The 18361-nt window shown below is 39.4% G+C and overlaps 1 protein-coding gene across 18 annotated transcripts in view; it reads right to left on the reverse strand.

Moving 5' to 3' along the window:
- L3mbtl3 (L3MBTL histone methyl-lysine binding protein 3) overlaps nt 1–18361 on the reverse strand; it is a 110840-nt gene that overhangs the window by 66722 nt on the left and 25757 nt on the right. For 12 of the 18 annotated variants that reach the window (XM_078019173.1, XM_078019177.1, XM_078019178.1 and 9 more), the window contains 7 exons: nt 13432–13543; nt 12988–13062; nt 11403–11562; nt 10156–10330; nt 8342–8426; nt 6720–6811; nt 4635–4739 (listed from right to left, as the gene is read on the reverse strand). In XM_078019173.1, coding sequence (XP_077875299.1) covers nt 4635–4739; nt 6720–6811; nt 8342–8426; nt 10156–10330; nt 11403–11562; nt 12988–13062; nt 13432–13543 — 804 coding nt within the window. The remainder of the gene's footprint in view (nt 1–4634; nt 4740–6719; nt 6812–8341; nt 8427–10155; nt 10331–11402; nt 11563–12987; nt 13063–13431; nt 13544–18361) is intronic. The other 6 variants (XM_078019184.1, XM_078019185.1, XM_078019187.1 and 3 more) reach the window with 4 other exon arrangements.

Consider the following 18361-nt stretch of genomic DNA (forward strand, 5'->3'; position numbering starts at 1 on the left):
CCTTGACTCGCCCCCTTCACTTCTCTCCATGGTCTGTCAATATACCTCTTGGTCTCTGGAATGCTATGCTTTGGGAACAATCTCAGATATCCTCAGCCTCCCTGCCCAGAGATTCACCCAGTCATCCCTCTAAAGCTTTTCCTCAAGGCTGCTCATTTCTTCCAACTCTCCAGCACAGACTCATGAGTACTTGGCCATCCACAGGGAAACTCACCCAGGACCCTGGTTTCCTTGTGCCTTTCATTTCCTCTCCATTTGGGAGACTCACTCCTGTGATCTGATCTGCCTGCCATGAGGAACTGCTCTGCCTCTCAACACCTATACTAAAAAGTCCAACCCTGGGAATACACCTTCTGTTCTTCCAGTTTGCTCACCCAGCTACTCTCAATACACTTCTGCTTCTATCTCAGCAAACAAGAACCTCGCGTTGATCCTTCTATTTTCTTCCTAGCAGCCCCTCACCAAGTCTTGCTTCCTTAGCAATCACTTAAAATATTTTCTCACCCATTTTTCAAAACTCTGGTCCTGGTATCATTCCTGAAACTTCATCTGGCTAAACTTCAATATCCTAAGGGTGTACATACTCCCTAGCTATACCCACTATACCCAGTCTAGTGATTAGTGCTGGGAAAGAAAAAATGACATACGATTGGTTTTCATTATTCATGCATTCCAAATTTGAGAATACACCTGCTTGCTAAAACCAATTTCTAACCCACAAAATAATACACCAAGTGTTTGTGAACATGTGCATATACTGTGGCAAAAAAAAAAAAAAAAAATGTGAGTCACCCAAGGCTGACAAGGCGGTATTATCTTCTTACTTTGGTCTATACTGTAAATGAGTCTCCTTTGATGTGTCTTCTTGGTAATACAAAGTGTTAGCTTTTTGCAACTGTGATCTTACAAGAATAACTTAAAGGAGGGAAAGTTTATTTCAGACTCATGATTTCAGAGGTTCAGTCCACGGTTGGCCAACTCACTGGTCTGGGCCTGAGGAGAGGCAGAAGGGCGTGGTGGAGGAAAGCTGCTCAGCTCATGGCAGTCAGAAAGCAAAGAGAAAGCAAGAAGCCAGGAACAAAATATAATCCCCAAGAGTACCACCCCCCAGCCCCTACTTCCTCCAGCCATGCCCCACCAGCCTTGGGTTACCACCTAGTTCACTTCATCTCTGAACATTCCTGCACTGGGGAACCATGCTTTCAAAACATGAGCTTTTCAATGAACATTTCTAGATCCAAACCATAACACATGGTTGTCACATTTTTGTTGATGTCTGCTCTTTAAACCCAAAGAGGTTGGTGATATAGTTCAATGAAAGAGTAGTTCACTTAGCCAGCACAAGGCCCTAAAGTTCCACCCCAGTACTAGAAAGAAAAAAAAGGGGGGGGGGGCCTGAATGCCAGAATGCTGTGATGTGCCTTACAGAGAAAATATATGGGTTATATAAGCTTCATGTAGACATGAGTTGTAGTGTTGCTGGCTACAGGCTCACTATTAATGAAACAAAAATATAAGCTAAATAAGAGGTCTTTAAACAGAAACTCATGTAAATCAGGTTATCTATTGATCAGTTTATAAAAATACTGTGACCAGAGCCATGAAGGAACCTAACACTGTATGTCCTCTGGAAGCAACAGTTCCCTGTGCACTAATTTGTGAAACAAAACCATTTCAAATAGTGTCAATAAACTCCTGAGAACCACCCATGACCGAGTGCTGGGATGGCCCTGCTACATAGGAACACTCCCAGCAGCTCTGTCTACTCCCTCTCCCAAAATGCATGACAGCCTTCAAATCCTCTCCTACAGCTGCCCATCCCACTATTTCCACTCCTCACTCCCAGGCAATGATTCACCTTCTGTGTCAAAGATGCCCCTCAAGTGTCTTCCTCCAAATGTACGACTTGCCTGTGCTCAGGAATAGCAAGCTGTTCCCCTTTCTTCTGTTCAAATGCAGGAAGAAACTCCTCCTCAGGGCTGAGACCTGTACTCCCCTGTGTATCTGCATCCCATCTGCTCCCATCCCCTGTGTCAGCTGCTCTCTCAGAACCTTCCAGGACCAGACTCACTAGTGGATTTCTCAAAATTCAAACTATTTATGGTTTCTTTCCATTACAAAAGGAAAAAGAAAAGAGGAAGAAAGAAGGGGAAAAGGAATATGGAAGGAAGGAGGGAAAGTTTTAAAAATCAAGAAGAGACTTGTCTTTTAGTCTTAAACAAATTTTCATACATCCTTTGTGAGAATGTAACAACTGATATACTTATGAATCACCAAGTAGTAACACACATCAAAAATGTAAATACCCAAGCCTGATGTGGTGGCATTTGCCTGCAATCCCAGCAACTGAAGGCTTAGTGGGGAGGATCTCAAGCTCAGAGCCAGTCTGAGAGACTTAGTGAAACCTATCTTAAAACAAAAAAATAGGGCTGGGGATATAGCTTAGTTGGTACAGGCTTGCCTTGCATGCACAAGGCCCTGGGTTCAATCCCCAGCACCACAATAATAATAATAATGGCTAAGGATGTAGCTGCCGTGGTAGAGCTAGTGCCCCTGAGTTTCATCCTTAGTATAGTGGGATGTGTCACACACACACAACACACACACACACAAAAAAAAAAAAAAAAGAGAAAGAAAGAAATTTAAATGTCCATAAAATGTCCAGAACTTCTCACCTGGCAATTCTAGGAATGGATCTGACAGATGTACTTACATAAGCAAAAACATATCAGATATAAAAGATATTTATCCAAGTACTTTTTGTTAATTATAACAAAGAAAACCACACAGTTGTTATCAATTTGAGAGTAATTAAGTGAATTAAAGCAATTCCATGAAATGGAATAATACCCATGGCCAAAAGTACATATATATATTATATATGAAATACATAATACATATGAAGTACATACATATGTATATAATATATGTGTCACAAAGAAAAATATGCATAGAAAACATCTAGAAGGACACAGTAAACTTCTCAGGTCATGCTCTCTGGGCTACAAAAGAGGAAAAGGGGATGGGATAGAGAACTAGTGCTTTCACACTAGTTGATATTTTCCCAGTGAGCAAACAAAACTTCTATAATAAAAAAAAAAGTCTGGAGCTGGGCATGGTGACACACACCTGTAGTTCCAGAGACTCAGGAGACTGAGACAGGAGGATCTCAAGTTCCAAGCCAGCCTCAGCAACTTAGCAAGGCCCTGAGCAACTTAGGGAGACCCTGTCTCAAAATAAAAAATAAAAAGGCCTGGAGATGTGGTTCAGTGGCTAAGTACCCCTGGGTTCAATCCCTAGTACCAAAAATACACACACAAAATCTAGACAAGGTAAAATACATCTCCTTCAAAAACCAAGAGCTGGAAGACACGCACACAGCTAAACTTCTCAAAGACAATCTATGCTTAATCCAATTCTGCTCTACTTAAATTCAAATTCAATTCTGCTCTACTTAAATGGGCTGGCTCAGGACACAGTGACCTCATCCTTCTGGAGAACAAGCACAGCATCTGACACTATTCTCCCCTTCCTTTCTATGGCAGACCCTGCTCCTGGCACCCTTCTCTGTCTCTAGCTGCTCCTCAGAATCCTCCAGCTCATCTTCTTCTACCTGATCCTTCTTCTTCAAGGGCAGCGCTCACACCTGGCCCTCAACCACTCCAGGGTTCTCATCCTCTTCAAAGGACACTGTCCATAAAGAAGCTCTCCCCTTCCAACTCAGGGGTTCTAACAAAGCTCCAGAGTCCAAAAAAGAGAAAACACACAATCTGAATCACACTGTCCCAGGATTCTCATGCTGTATATAGAACCTGCAGAATACAGTATTTTCCTTTCACTATATATGTGAAAGATAGAGGAATGGCCTCCATCTCAAAAGCTTGTTTCCAGTATAAATTAAGAGATGGAAGGAAGCTGGATCACTACCTGGCATGTGCTGCAGGTTAGAGTAACTGTCGTTATCACTCACTATAATTGCCATCATCCAACTGTCATATACTATGTGCTCTGCAAGAGCCAAGCTCCTTACAAATTCACCAAGTCACTGAAAGAATATTATGATAACTAAACCTAGTAGCCAAGATCATCTTATTCTTTGGGGAAGGTTTTTAAAAGATGCATAACCTTGGATCACAGGAAGGAGCAAGGAGGCAAATAAAGAAGGAAAAAAAGAAATCAAAAAGAAATGTTCCCAATAATACTCTGGACTTATAGTACATATGGAGAAAGAGATATTTGACGTAGCCACTTTTTCAAAAATTTTTCAGAGACACCCCAAAACACACACAAAAATATAAATATCTGTTGGTCTGCTCCTTATGTTAAGGAATGTAGCATGGAAACATTTATGGAGTCAGAACTGAGGCGAAATCCTTGTTCCACCATGATGAGGCTCTGTGGCCTTGTACATATCACCTCCGCATCTCTGAACCTTAGCTCCCTCATCTATAGAACAAGGATAAAAAAAAACACAATTGGCACAGGTCAGAATTCTCAAGAAGGTCGGGGAGATAATGTACACACGACACTGAGCGACCTGCCTGGCATGAAGTGAGCACTCAGCCCAAGGCACAGTTTTCCTAACACCCAGTATCACCATTTAATTTTAAAAATAAGAAAGAGGCAAAGCTTACCTCAGCCACAGTCAGGACGCAGTACACGGACTGATGCTCAGGGTCCACACCTTCCAACTTCATGCCAACTTTGAATCCATTTTTGTTATATGGGAAGGACTGGTACTGAGAAGCAATATGACAGCAGCTTTAGTATCACCTCAAAGGCCCAGTTATAAATGTGAATAATTATCATTCCTAAAGACTCTTTAGCCAGAAAAATAAGGGAAAAAAATAAAAAAAAACTAAATATAAATTATAACAAAATATCCAGAATAATTCAATGCAAAATGGACAAAGATTAAGGCAAGTCATAGAAAAGAAAGTTAAGGTTTACAGCCTTTGTCTTCCACACATTTGAAAAGATACTCAACCTCACCTATCAGTTGCACAAATTAAAATTAAACAAGGATGTCTTTCACCTATGAGACTGGTAAAGAGCTGGATAGGTGGCTCTAGGAAAACTGGTAAAGGTATGCATTGCTAACAGGAACGAAAACTGGTACAATCTCTAGTAAATTCATAATATCTGTAAAAAAAACTGAGTATTCTCTTCAAATCAGCAATTCAAAATTTTAGGAAATTACCTAACATACAGGTGCAAAACGACAGGTGTACAAGGTCACTAGAGCATATAATGAACGTCTGAAAATATGTATGTGTCTGTGTGTCAATCAGCAGGGAACAGTTTCAATTTTTATGGAGCAGATGTAAGACACAGTAATACACAGGAGTATAAAGAATGATCAAGGGATAAACAAAATGAAGTGGAATAATCCACAAACTATGAAGTTAAACAAAAAAGCAAAGTCCAAAATGTATGGGACACATGGTGTCACTGGTTTTAAAAGAGGAAGAAGAGGATTTAGATATGCAGGTTGCTAGTATGTACTTAAAAATTTCTAGGAAGGAAATAGAATAACTAGTACTGGTGGTCACTTCAGGGGAGGCAAACCTTGTGCTTAAGAGGACAGCGGCTTAGTGGACACCTGGCAAACCTGGTGCTTAAGAGCACAGAGCTTTAGGGAACAGCTGGAAAACCTAGTGCTTAAGGGGATAGAGCTTTAGGGGACTTTGTGTTTTATGTTCTTTTGGTACTTTTATATTACGAATCACTTGAATGTATTACTGATTCAAGTAATTAGTTGTACTTTCATAAAGAAGAGGAAAAAAAAATCTGGTAAAGATCCAGACTTACAGAAAATAATTATCCAGAACAAATTCATGTGAAAAACAAATTCATTGTTTAAATTAAATATTGTCATTGTTGATGTAATTACCCTAATACAGAAGGAGTTTTTAAAAAATGATGATATGTTTTAGAACCTCCTCATGTTCATTCATGAAGATATATATGATAGATTTATTACATAACCACAATTAATTATAACTAAATAACTTAAACCAAAGGTTAGCAAACTGCAGTCTGGGAGTCAAATCCAGCCCACCATAAGTTTTATGAATAAAACTTTGCAGGAGTGAGCTAACCACCCCCTGACTCTGCCATGTTCTACATGGTGCCTTCATGCTACACAATCAAGTTGTGCTGATGTAGCAGACACCAAAATATTCACTATCTGGCTCCTCTGTTTTAGCCTGGGGCAGAAGTTCATACTCAGAACTATACCTGAAACCTACATTTTTTAACTAATTTAAAAATATTCTATGACAAAATATTTTATTATTACTAATGCAATATAGTTACCCATTTTTAGATGTTTCTTTGTTATTAAATCTCAGTAACCCCTTTTCATTCTCTCTGGGCCATGATGTTAACATGAAATTTCATGCTAGTTTTTCTTTATCCATTAATTTTCCAGTAATAGTATTAGTATTCCTATTCAAAATCATAACTGAAAGTCTAGTAAATGTTGATAGAAAATAGCATGTGTGTGCCACACATGCCACACATGGGAAAGCAGGCATGCACTGGTGCTAACTGGCCTTGGAGGTGCCCTTCTGGGTCACACACACATGAAAAGCAGTGTGTTTGAGAAATTATCCCAAGTCACATTTCCTAAACAGACAGCGGAAATGACAATACTAATCCACATCAGTATTCGAGCCCCTTCGCCCTTACACACAGTACTTCTAGAAAGGTCGTACCTCCTTGAACAGCTTTGCAGGCACTGCCACTGCTTTCTCTTCCTCCAGATAGGATGCCCAGCACCAAGCTTTCTTGCCTTTAGGAGGCAAACCTGAAAGGCAAGTGAGACTGAATGATGGCATTTCCAAATCTAAGAAATCCACTGTGTATTTTGTGACCTCTCACTTCCAACTGTACTATTCCCCTCTCTTCTCTTACTTCCATGGCTCGTATTTCTTTCCAAAGAAAATGAGAGCTGTGGTGAATACCCACTGATATGAGGGCGGAACAAAGAAGCAGAAGAGCTTAGAATAAATGAAGGAGACCCGCAGGAAGCAGAGAGAGGTCAGTCCATGGAACCTACAGGAAGTGAAAACTTCTAAAAGCAGGATGCTCAAAAATTTTTTTCCTAAGAGATTATGAAGTAGAAGACTGAAAAAAGGCCAGTGCACTGAATGTTTAGGGAACATCCACTGATCTTAGAAAAGGAGAGGAAACAAATTGATGCAGTGAGAGTCAGTATTTTTCAATTCAGAAAAAAAAATATGTAATTGATAAAACAGGGAGGTAGTTCATATCTATTTTATTCTTGATTAATCTGATAAAAATATTAAAAATGAGGGAAGGAGTACAACAGCTTGATGGATAGGAAAGTTAGGGGGAAAATATTCAGGGGATGCACTGAAACAGGCAAAAGAGAGAGAGAGAGAGAGAGAGAGAGAGAGAGAGAGAGAGAGAGAGAGCCCCCACAAGGAAAAAAAAATCAGGACATTTAAGGGGAAAAAAAATGATTAAAGGAAAAAAGAGCTAGAAGAACCAAGGGGTTGAAATTTCATCCAGAGCAGAAATTAAGCGGAAAGGAAAGAAAGGTTGAAGAAATAAAACATTTTGAGACAGAGTGCTGAATAACTCAGGCATTTCATTTACTCCCTTTAATCTCACTGATAAAAGCCATCTCTAAAAAGATGTAAAAATTACGCTGCTATCTTGAAGCAGGTGAAATATTTCTTTTTTGAAAAATTAACAGGAGAATGAGCAAGGAACACTTCCAGGCACCAATGGAATGACTTGCAGGAACCGTGTAACTGCAGGTTGGGAGCTGGGCTATGCAAAGAGGAGTGACCCAGAAGGAAGGACTGACAGGGCAGATGCAGCAGGCCCCAGATCCAAGCTGCACAGAGGCCGCCATATAAACGAACCAAGGCCCATGCCAAATAGGGGAACGAGTGTGTGCAGCCGAATAATGAAGCAAGGGCTGCAGCCTGGATTCCTCCTGAGAATAAAATGCTGCCTGAAGAACTCAAACAGGAAAAAGGTTCCATGTCTGGAGTTGGATACGCTGAGAGGGAACATGAAATGAACAAGAACAGAGGTTTTGGAGCAGGAACCATCTACCCAATTGGGGGGTGGGGGTGGGTGATGTTCGCAAGCTTGCCATGAACCTACTTGAAAGTTACTAATTCCCATCTTTTTCTTTAAATCTACTTCCTCAAAGTCATTTTTAGTGAGAAAACTGAATCAAAGAACCACAACGATACTTTAACTATGACAGTATACAGAATAATGGGGACTAGAACTTACTTAGACGAAGTGTTTTCAATTTCACTCAGTTACAAGCAAAAGTATTCTCTCATCAGCTCACCCTGCTTTAAGACAGCCGAGTCCCCTCGTCTTTTCCTTCGGGCTCTCTGTGAACCTCTCAGGATCCTTCCATCTTGTTTGTTCTCCTACAGTAAAAAAGGAAAACTATGACTTTAAAAGTTCATGAAACTGGCACCAATGAAAAGCAAGAGACCTGTCAGCAAGCTTATTTTCTTGCTGTTCTTTTCAATTTCACTTCGTAAATTTGAAGGAAATGTAAGAATATCATTCATTTGAGTACTGTGTTGCTTTTGGCCTGAGGTCTCCAGAAAAAGAACAACGCTTCCAAGGATTACACTATGGAAGGGCATAAATGCTGCCCCCTCCTCCTCAAAACATAGTTTGCTCTCAGCTTCATGACCACTATGTTCTGGCTCTCCTCAGACCTCACTAGCCCCCCTCTCACGCTCCTCTGCAGATGTTTCTGCCAATCCAGCCCCTTCTCTCCTCCATCTGTCCACTTTCCTTGGAATCTCAAGGTCGTTTCTATGCCAAACACTCCTAACCTTCATCTCCAGCTCCCTGCCCTGACTCCATGTGTCTGTGCCCAACTGCACACATGGGATTTTACTTGAGATATTCATGAGTATATTAAACTAATGATGGCCAAAGGACTCCTGGTTCTCTGTGCCACCCCTGCCTTCCTATTCTTAATCTAAGAAATTCTTAGAACTTCTGAGTCTTCCCTTTCCCTCCCACAGCCTGACAACCCTACCTCTACCAACAGTTCTAAATACACTGACTTCTATCTTGTATAGCCCTCTGACCTATTCTATTGCCAGCAACTTCTAACTGGTTCCCTTTATCATATCAAAGCATCTCCTTGCCTTCAACTTCCCATTACACCCAGGAAACAATGAAAACCCATGACTCTGGTTTACCATGAAGGCCCATCTTCCCTGACTACACAAAACCTCTTCAGCCTCACCTCACTCCATTCTGCCCCCATCCCTGATGCTTGACTATCTTGTCTTTTTGATATTTCCTTGATAGAACATGCCGTGTATATTCTCACCTTAGGCTTTCCCCCTAGAAGTCCAGCTGCCCCAAGGGCTGCTCGCTCCTAACTGCTCAGCACTGGCTTCTCATTACTGTGAACCACAGTGATCATCTGAAAACCCAACTTAGATGATTCAGCCAATCCTAATGCCCCATTTTAATTCTCAACATAACACTTAGGATGGATATTACTCCTGTTCATTTACTTTATCTATTATGTCCCCCTAACAAGAAGAAAATGTCTCTGCAAGGAGAGACCCTGGCCTCTTTACTCTTTCATTCATTCCCCTATACTCCACACTTGCAGAATAGTGTCCAGCAAATAACTGTGGCTTGATGTTGAAATTAAGTGAAGCTTTATGACTTCTAAGTACTTTTTTCATATGGAACCACTCAGACATACTTTAGGGATAAGATATCTATGTTTTAATTAGCACAATTTGAATGATTTTTTCCCCAAAGGTACTTGATATTTATGTGCCATCTTCTATCTACTCATATAGTTTTTTGAGCACTACTTGTAATTTATCAAAATGGGTTTATCATTTTACAAGGTTTTGTTGTTGCCTCTTAGCCCAGTAGTAAATTCCAGCACCTCCCACTTCCTTATCTGAAAGGAAGGTACTATTACTTATTATTCTCCTTTTGAGAGGAACACAGTAAGACACAAAGAGGCCAGGCAACTGTCAAACAGTAACAGTAACAGAACAACATTTGAACTCAAATAACTGGCTCAAGGGCAGTACTTGAGACCACTTCACCACCCACTTGAGAAGCATCCCCGTGGTCCTTGGCAGTTACCTAAGAGATACTAACCATTTCATCATCTCTCTCATCTCCATCCTCCTTGGGGTCAGCCTTCAGAGATAATTTTGGTTTTTTCTTCCGACTACACTTAGGATCCTCTTCCTCGTTGTCTTCTCCTACATCCCTTTCTTCCTTCTGGTCTCTGTTGTGTTTATAACCCCAAAATAGTGACAGGAAACAATACCTATCAAACATCTACATGTTGATTATCAATTCAAAAATTATTTTCAAAAATCTATCTCCAAAGGAAATATATTTAATATTTAATCACCAGGAGAAGTTCATAGGCAGTAGAATATCACATTCAGAGAACAGTTAAAATCACTATTATGTAGGACACTCTATCAGGGTTGAAAGTATAAATTACCTTATTTGTCAATTTTAAAAGGGGACCAGCAATTTTAGTGAAATAGATGCTAACAAGTATACAATTATTTGTCTGCCATGTCTGCCATCTAAAGAAGAACTAGTGACTTAGAGGTACTTATCTTCAGATCAATTTTAAAGCAAGGATCTAGCAATATTAAGAGTGGGAAAATAACTAAAAAGGTGAAAAGCAACTTTGTATAGCATCAGTTGGCAACCAAAAAAAAAAGAAAATTCCAAGGCCATGAGGATTTAAATATGTGGGAAGCTCCACTACACTTAAACATCAAGTCATCTGTCTATATACACAATTACATGTAAGAAATATACCTTCTTGCTGACTAGCTCAACCCTGTCAGGGTCCCCAAAAGGGAAGGTCACACAGCACCTGTCTGCACCCTGAGATCATCCTAACATGACTCACTGTGCTACCCTCCATGGCCACGTTCACTCAGGTGACTCACTGCCAGCCAGTCAGTGGGAAGCTTTGTTTCACTTGTGGAGTTTTAACTGAATTACCTAAGAACTCCCGAAAATACAAACAGAACTGTGTTTCCATACATACTGTTATCATTAAGATGTGAGTGTATCCCAGAAAAACCTAAATACTCTTAGCTGGGGTATAATCAAGTTAATGTAAATGTAAGGCTGAAGGCAGAGGCACCGTTGTACTTCAGGGAGAACACTGGCAGTACAATTCAAATCAGGTGTGACAAGAGTCACTAGACCTAAAAAGGACCCGGGTTATGTGTCCCCAAGGGGGAAAGTCTCTGAAAAAGAAGGCAAAAATGGGTGACACACAGCAGAGTGCGCAAAACCTCTGTATTTAAAGGCACCGTGATGTTGGACTCCGAAACCCACTTTATAGATGGAACAGGGCAACAACCTACTTGTCTTTGACATGCCGAGCACAATTCTGGCTGCAATAGTTTCCTCCAGAAAGACACTCATCTACATTGCCATACTGACAACAGTTCTCACAGAATTGAAGCCCTTCTACTTTCAGTGGATCCTTCAGCCTGAAAGGCACCCCAGTCTTCTCTGAAAAGACTAGAAGATGAACAGAAGAAGAAAAGAATTAAAATCATGGCAGAAGACATTCCAAAATATACGTATAATTTTCCTTCTAATAATTTTGTTAGGAACACAATGAAGAATCCTGTTTGCTGAATGAATGGAATATTGAACTACAGAATTTGGGAGGGAGAGGGAAATGGTCTTGGCAGGAAATCACTCGAATTATTTCTATAATAAAATAATCTGCCAAAAAATAAACAGATGCTTGTACAAGGCTTTTTCTACGGAGTTCAAAGCAAAATGGAGAAAACTTCGTTAATCACTCAATTCCAAAGATACAATGGTCAGTCTCTAGAATTCTAATCTATAGGTGCATCTCTGATAAAATCAAAAGGGTCATTTATTGTCATTTCATGTTTCTAGCCTTTTGATAAGTAATTTTGTTTTACTTAATTAGCATCTATTTTACTTTTAATGTAGTAGATTTTCTGAATCATAATTACACAAATCATTGGGTAACTCGAATTTCATTTTGCCTAAATCATTAAACTAATCATTCATTCAGCAAACATTTATAAGGCAACAATTTATGCTACACACTGGTAACGACAGTTATAGACCTTGCCCAAGACAGCTCACAGTCTAGAGGAGGAGACAGGCAAGAAAACCAATATTTACAATAAAATGTGATGCATGCAATAATAGAAGCATGAACAAGTTCCAGAAGTAGTGCAAAGGAAGAAGTGATTCATTCGGCGTGGGGTGAGGTCAGGGAAGGATTTTCTGATACAAAGCCTCAATAGGGTTTTGATGGCTGAAGAGAAATGTGCCAAATGGACAAAGAGAGAAATGGCATTTGAGCCAGAAAAAACAGCATGAATAAAGGCAAGGAAGCATGAAACCACAAGCTGAGTTGGGAAAATCCCATATAATTCTGTGCTGCTGGCACTGGCAGGACACAACACACACAGAGAAGGGGACAGAAAGGAAGGAGACAGCAAGCAGGTGGGTGCAGGTCACCCAAATCTTGGTATGTTTTGCTAAAGAGGCAAAGAGAAATCAGCAAGTGTCAGATAAGCAATCTACATAATTCTTCTGACTTCAGGGTGCAGGGTAAGTTGGAAGGGTGTGAGATTAGAAGCAAAGTAATTACTTAAAAAGACTTCTGCAATAGTTCAGGTAAGAGTTGATAAGGGCCTAAATTAAGGCAGTAGCAGTGATAATAGAAAAGGCCAGATCTGAGACATATTTAGGAAATAAAAACCAAGAGCATTAAGTAAGAGGATATGGGGATGGGAAGAACAAATTCAGGATGACTCCTGTATTTCTGGCCTGTCCACTGGGCGGATGGTGCTAGGTCAACTGAAACATGGGTTACGGAGGAAAGAACAGGTTTGGGGGAAAGGGAGAAAGAAATAGAAAATGAATTGCATTTCAGACATGTGTAGTTTGAGGTACCTGTGGGACATCCAGGTGGAGATGTCCAGTAGGCAGGTGGAAATACGGGCCTGGAGCTCGGGGGAGAGGTCGGGGCTGGAGATAATAGATTTAGGAGTCATCAGCATATAGGTGTTAGTTACAACCATCGGAATAGATGAGAAAAAAAGTGGCAGGCTTTGGCTCAATCACCTGTGTAGGCGATTACAACTTGGATTTACTTGATAATTTCAAACTAACTTTGTGCTATTACAGATCTGGCATTAGGAAAGAAGACAGTTTATAGTTATTTTAAATATTTTAAAAGCTGGCTCCTATCATTTTTCATTACAGAAATTTACCTAAGAACATGAGACACAAAAATCACCCAGGACTTTCAAATTTCCAGCCTGTTTTAAAACCTTAGATATTCTCATTTCGAAACTCTCAATGGGAATAAATAAAAAGCAGACGACTCCTTCTTACCTTCTTGAGCAGTTGGTACCATCCAAGTGGTGGTAGCAGTTGCTTTTTTAACATTTTCCATTTCACTTTCATCTGTAATAACTTCCAAGGCTCCAAACTCATTTACCCGAAACTAGGGATGACACAGCAGAAAGAGGCAAGATTTACAAAAATGTTCAGGACAATAATTATTACATGACTCATATATAGTCTTTATACAAATTAGCTATGTGTTAAAAATTAATTGAAACAATTGCATCTTGGACAAGACTTTCACCAACATTAAGACCTTTGCATTTTGCAAATTTCAAATTGGGGGAAGGAAAACAGAACACAGGTGCAACTGAAGCTATGCAGTCCCATAGATTTTCCAGTTGTATTTTACTTGTATTGATGTCTCCCTCCCAGAGCTGTGCTTCCTCTTTCTTTACTGCCTTTTAATATTCTCCATTATTAGGCTGGAGATATAGCTAAGTTGGTACAGTGCTTCCCTTGCATGCACAAGGCCCTGGGTTCAATCCCCAGCACCACCAAATATATATATATAATCTCCATCCCCCACTATTAAGTCATGTGTAGTGTGGTACACACCTGTAGTCCCAGCAACTCAGGGAGGCTAAGGCAGAAAGGTTTCAAGTGTGAGTACAGCCTGGGCAACTTACCAAGACCCTGCCTCAAAAAGTAAATACTGTTCAGTAGCAAAGCATTGGAGATTTAATCCGCAATACAAAAAGGAAATATAATAACAAAAAGAATAAGCCAGGCCTAGTGGTGCACACCTGTAATCCCAGCAGCTTGGGATTACAGGTGTGCACCACTAGGCAGGAGAATCGAAAGTTCAAAGCTAGGCTCAGCAACTTAGCAAGGCCCTAAGCAACTTAGTGAGACCCTGTTTCTAAATAAAATATAAAAAGAGCTGGAGATGTGGTTCTTGGATTAAGCATCCCTATGTTCCATCTCCAATACCAAATAAAATAAAAGTCTCCATTATCTTCATCTCTAGTTTACAGAACAATTTTATCATTAAAAAGTAAAGGTATTTTGATTACATGGACATTCACATTCCTAATATTGAAAACTTCCTCTCACCTTATGGCAAGCTTCAAACAAAGTAGTTTCTGCAATAACCTGAGTTTACTGTTTGTGTGTTGGATGCCTGACAGTTATCTCTGTGCATGGCCCTGAATTCACACATTCTAGATACAAGTTCTCAAGGAACATGTGTGTAGAACATTTAGCATGATATAGCAGTCTGGAAAATGGCAAAATTTAATGAGGTGGAAAAGAACTAAAAATAAGTCAAATTAAAAAAAGAAACAGAATTATTCTTACTGATCAACTCTGGAAACAGAATATTTCATAATAAGGCTGACAGTACCATCTACTGGGCAAGAGAAGAAAAAACAAGCTGCCATGATAATTATTAATTAATGGTATTAAAGAATGTGACAAAATCAATTCTGAATTATGATTTTTAAAAAAATAAGGGAAAACTTGCTAATTAGGTTCAGGTAAGATGTTTTACTTTACATGTTAATTTATATGCACTTTTAAGTATTACACGTTATTTCATATATGCTTACTTGATAAATGCAAAAAATAGCATCAAATATTTTCATAAACAGAAAGGCTGCTGTGGCTGAAGTTGTAGATTTCTTGCTCAACTGGAAACCACTTTGCATTTCAAACACTAAGAAACAGAACACTACTGAATGGAATCTCCAAGTAAAAATGCACAACTATTATATTTAGAAGGATATGGCTCAAAAACTTTTGAAGAAAAAAAGGTAATATCCCCACAACACAACATTTAACCTGTCATCTTTTCCTTCTAATATTAATTGGCAGTAATTGATTCACAGTCTAAATACAAAATAAAGATACAATGTCACTAGGGACAGTAAGCTTCTCTAAGTCAGAGATCTGTGGATAGACTTCAAGGGTTGATGCATGAGATGCTTTCAAAATTATGGTTATGTGCACATGTATATTCTGGGGCGGGGGTGGAGTCCATAGGTTTCATCATATCCTCTAAGGCATCCTGTAACCCTGAGAAAGTAAAGTACATCTGCCCTTATCAAAGTTACTTATCTAAAAAATCAAAATCCTCAAAGCATTTTCAAAGCAACCTTATCATATGCAAAAGGACACAGAGATCAACTTTTTCTGTGTCTTCTCAAATTCACATTCACTATGTCTTCTACCACCCACTACTGTAGAAAAATGTGAGCACACGGTTTTAGGCCTTGCTAACATTACCAAAGTCCCAATGAAAGAATTCCAGGAAGACTGATTTGCTAACTTGTTTTTTCCCCCAAGTAAACAGTTTCTGAGGCTGGTAATGCTTTTATGGCTTTGGAATGATGAGAAACTTCATCTCTCTCTCTCTCTCTCTCTCTCTTTCTCCCTCTCTCTCTTTAAATTATCAGTTCTTTTAATCTAGAGATCTCAGAGCAGTACAAAAATTTGCCAAGTGGCTCCCTTCTACAATTAAGAATTTCCAAATTTTAAATTTTACAAAAGGGATTATCAAGCAAAACAAACACACCAGCTGACATGGTAATGTCTTCTGCATGTTGATGTAGCCAGGTCAATCAGAAAACAATTATGTCTGAAATTTTTAAGGGGTAGCAAAAGTGTGGTTTGTTTGGCTTGGCTTGAACCACCTTTAATTGATTCAAAATTCTCTTCTTTATTTTTGCTTTAGGGACAAAGGCTCTTTTTCTATTTTTTTTTTTTTTTGTCTTCAATAATAGATCATTAGAAGACACTACTGAGGTTATTCTTATCATTTTATTACTTTCAATGCTGACATTTTAATTCTAATTACCAATGTGTTTTAAAGGCAAAGATGTCTGGTAACTAAACAGCTCTAAACATTCATCCAGGAGGGCAAAACTGAGCGTTAAGAGAGCACTGAGCTTTGCAGCCACATGGTCTTGCTCTCAGCTAAATGGCAATTATTCTTACTAGATAAGATGCTATCACTCTCGGGAGAGTATCTGCATTTTACTGAGGGACTTTCAAAGACTAAATCCTTATGACCCAGAGGAATAATTCTCTGTGGATAAATTTCAGACATCATTAGACGTTCAGGTAGAAAAACTGCTCTGGCACTGGGAACCCTGCCAGGCTCTTTTCCACCACCACTTAGTCACCTGCCTTTTCTGATGGCTGGCCCTAAGACATTAATCTACAAATGCTTCTCTGCATTTAAAAAAGAACAAATTAGGCAGTGGTAAAGTTTCCAAAGCTTGCTTAGGCAAAAAGTGCCTTGTTAATGACCACAATATTTTCCAGACCACTGGTGGAGACCTGCTGTTCTCCTCTACCACTCTCTGGATTTTGAAGTTCCTGCCTCTTCTAGATACCCTTCTCTCTTGCCCTCCTCCCATTGCTGCCCCTAGAAGTCTTCACTGAATCTCTATTTTCAGCACCGAAAGACCAAAAGAACTCTGCTTTTCAAAGCCTTCCTAATTTCTTCAGCTGACATAAGTTTTTACCTCCTCTATCCCTGTAAATTTTTCTTGTATCTCTGTTGATATGAAAATATTCTCAGTCTTCAAGCAGCAGTATAGTATATAAGATTAAGATAATCAACTTTAATACTAGAGAAGCCTGTTCTCAATATCCAGCTCTGCCAGTAAGTGACGTGAACCAATGCAATAACCACTCTGCACCTCCTTGTCTGTAAACTGACCTGCAAGATAGACACTACCCCCAAAGGAGTACATAAAAGGGTGAAACAAGAAGATGCAGGTAAAGTGTTCATCAGAGAGGAAGTTCCCTTATTCCTCCCACATCTGTCCTCAAAGACAAAGTTTGCTTTGCTTTATCTAAGGGTTAGTTGGCCTAGGGAGGGGAAGGGGGAATTCCAGCACAGGGAACAGTAAAAGGGGTCCAGAATATGAAATCTCAGTAGTTTGGTATGGAGAGAAAACAGAGGTGCTGAGAAATAAAAGGAAACGTGCCCAAAGGGAGGCCAGATCACAAAAGAAAACAAAATCATATCCTACAGAAAATTTCAGGGGACTTGAACTTTGCTGTGAAACATACCAGCAAGTGCAGAAGAAAGACATAACTAGAGTGGCCGTGATCATGAGGCTTTCCCAGAGGAAAAGCCTTTCAAAATGGCCAAAGCTGAAGCACATAAAAACCTGCTCCCATGATAGAAAACTGAGTGAAGTGTGGCGGGCCGTCTGAAGCTACCATACTGTTAGGAGAACCCCATGCCCCCCCCTACTCGTGAAAAAGCAGAAGTATGGCTAGTATCCAACAAGCAAAGCATGATGTGAGAGGGCAGATTTTACAACTGATTCAAAGTTTTAACTTTCTGCAAAATCATTTCCTCAATCAGATCTCTTAAGCAACTCAGATTTTAATACAACAAGCACGTGAATTAGACATCCAATATAATATAATCAACAGGCTAGTCTCTGAATTTTAGACACAATGGGTAATAAAGCCATAAAGTCAAAAATAATTTTCAAATTATTTTCTGAAGTGAAAGTGTCAAACTGTCTGCAGCACATAATGGGAACTGGACACCTGGCAATGACCCAGTAATTAGACGAATCTAAAAGTCATATCAAATAACCCAGATTATAACACCCATTAAGTGGTTTAACTACCTGATTGCCTTAAGAGGTATAAGCTGATTTCTAAAGGTCATTGCTTAGAAAACCTTAAAGCAATCCAAATTTCCTACAGGTAGAAACTTCAATCTCCTGTCAAAAGCTAACTGAACACAGTGAAGGATATATATGAACTCTCTGTTCACATTTATGCAAATTTTCTGTAATTCTATAATTATTCCAAAATTTAAACTTCTTCCTAATTGATAAAATACAGATTTTTGTTTTATAACTGTATAATAACACTATATTTTGATGTTAGCTGAGAATACTCAGTATTGGAAATAGAAATTTAATTTTTCTGTGTCTTCCTTCCC

Source organism: Ictidomys tridecemlineatus, chromosome 8 (genome assembly GCF_052094955.1).
Source record: "Ictidomys tridecemlineatus isolate mIctTri1 chromosome 8, mIctTri1.hap1, whole genome shotgun sequence".
Lineage (NCBI taxonomy): Eukaryota > Metazoa > Chordata > Mammalia > Rodentia > Sciuridae > Ictidomys > Ictidomys tridecemlineatus.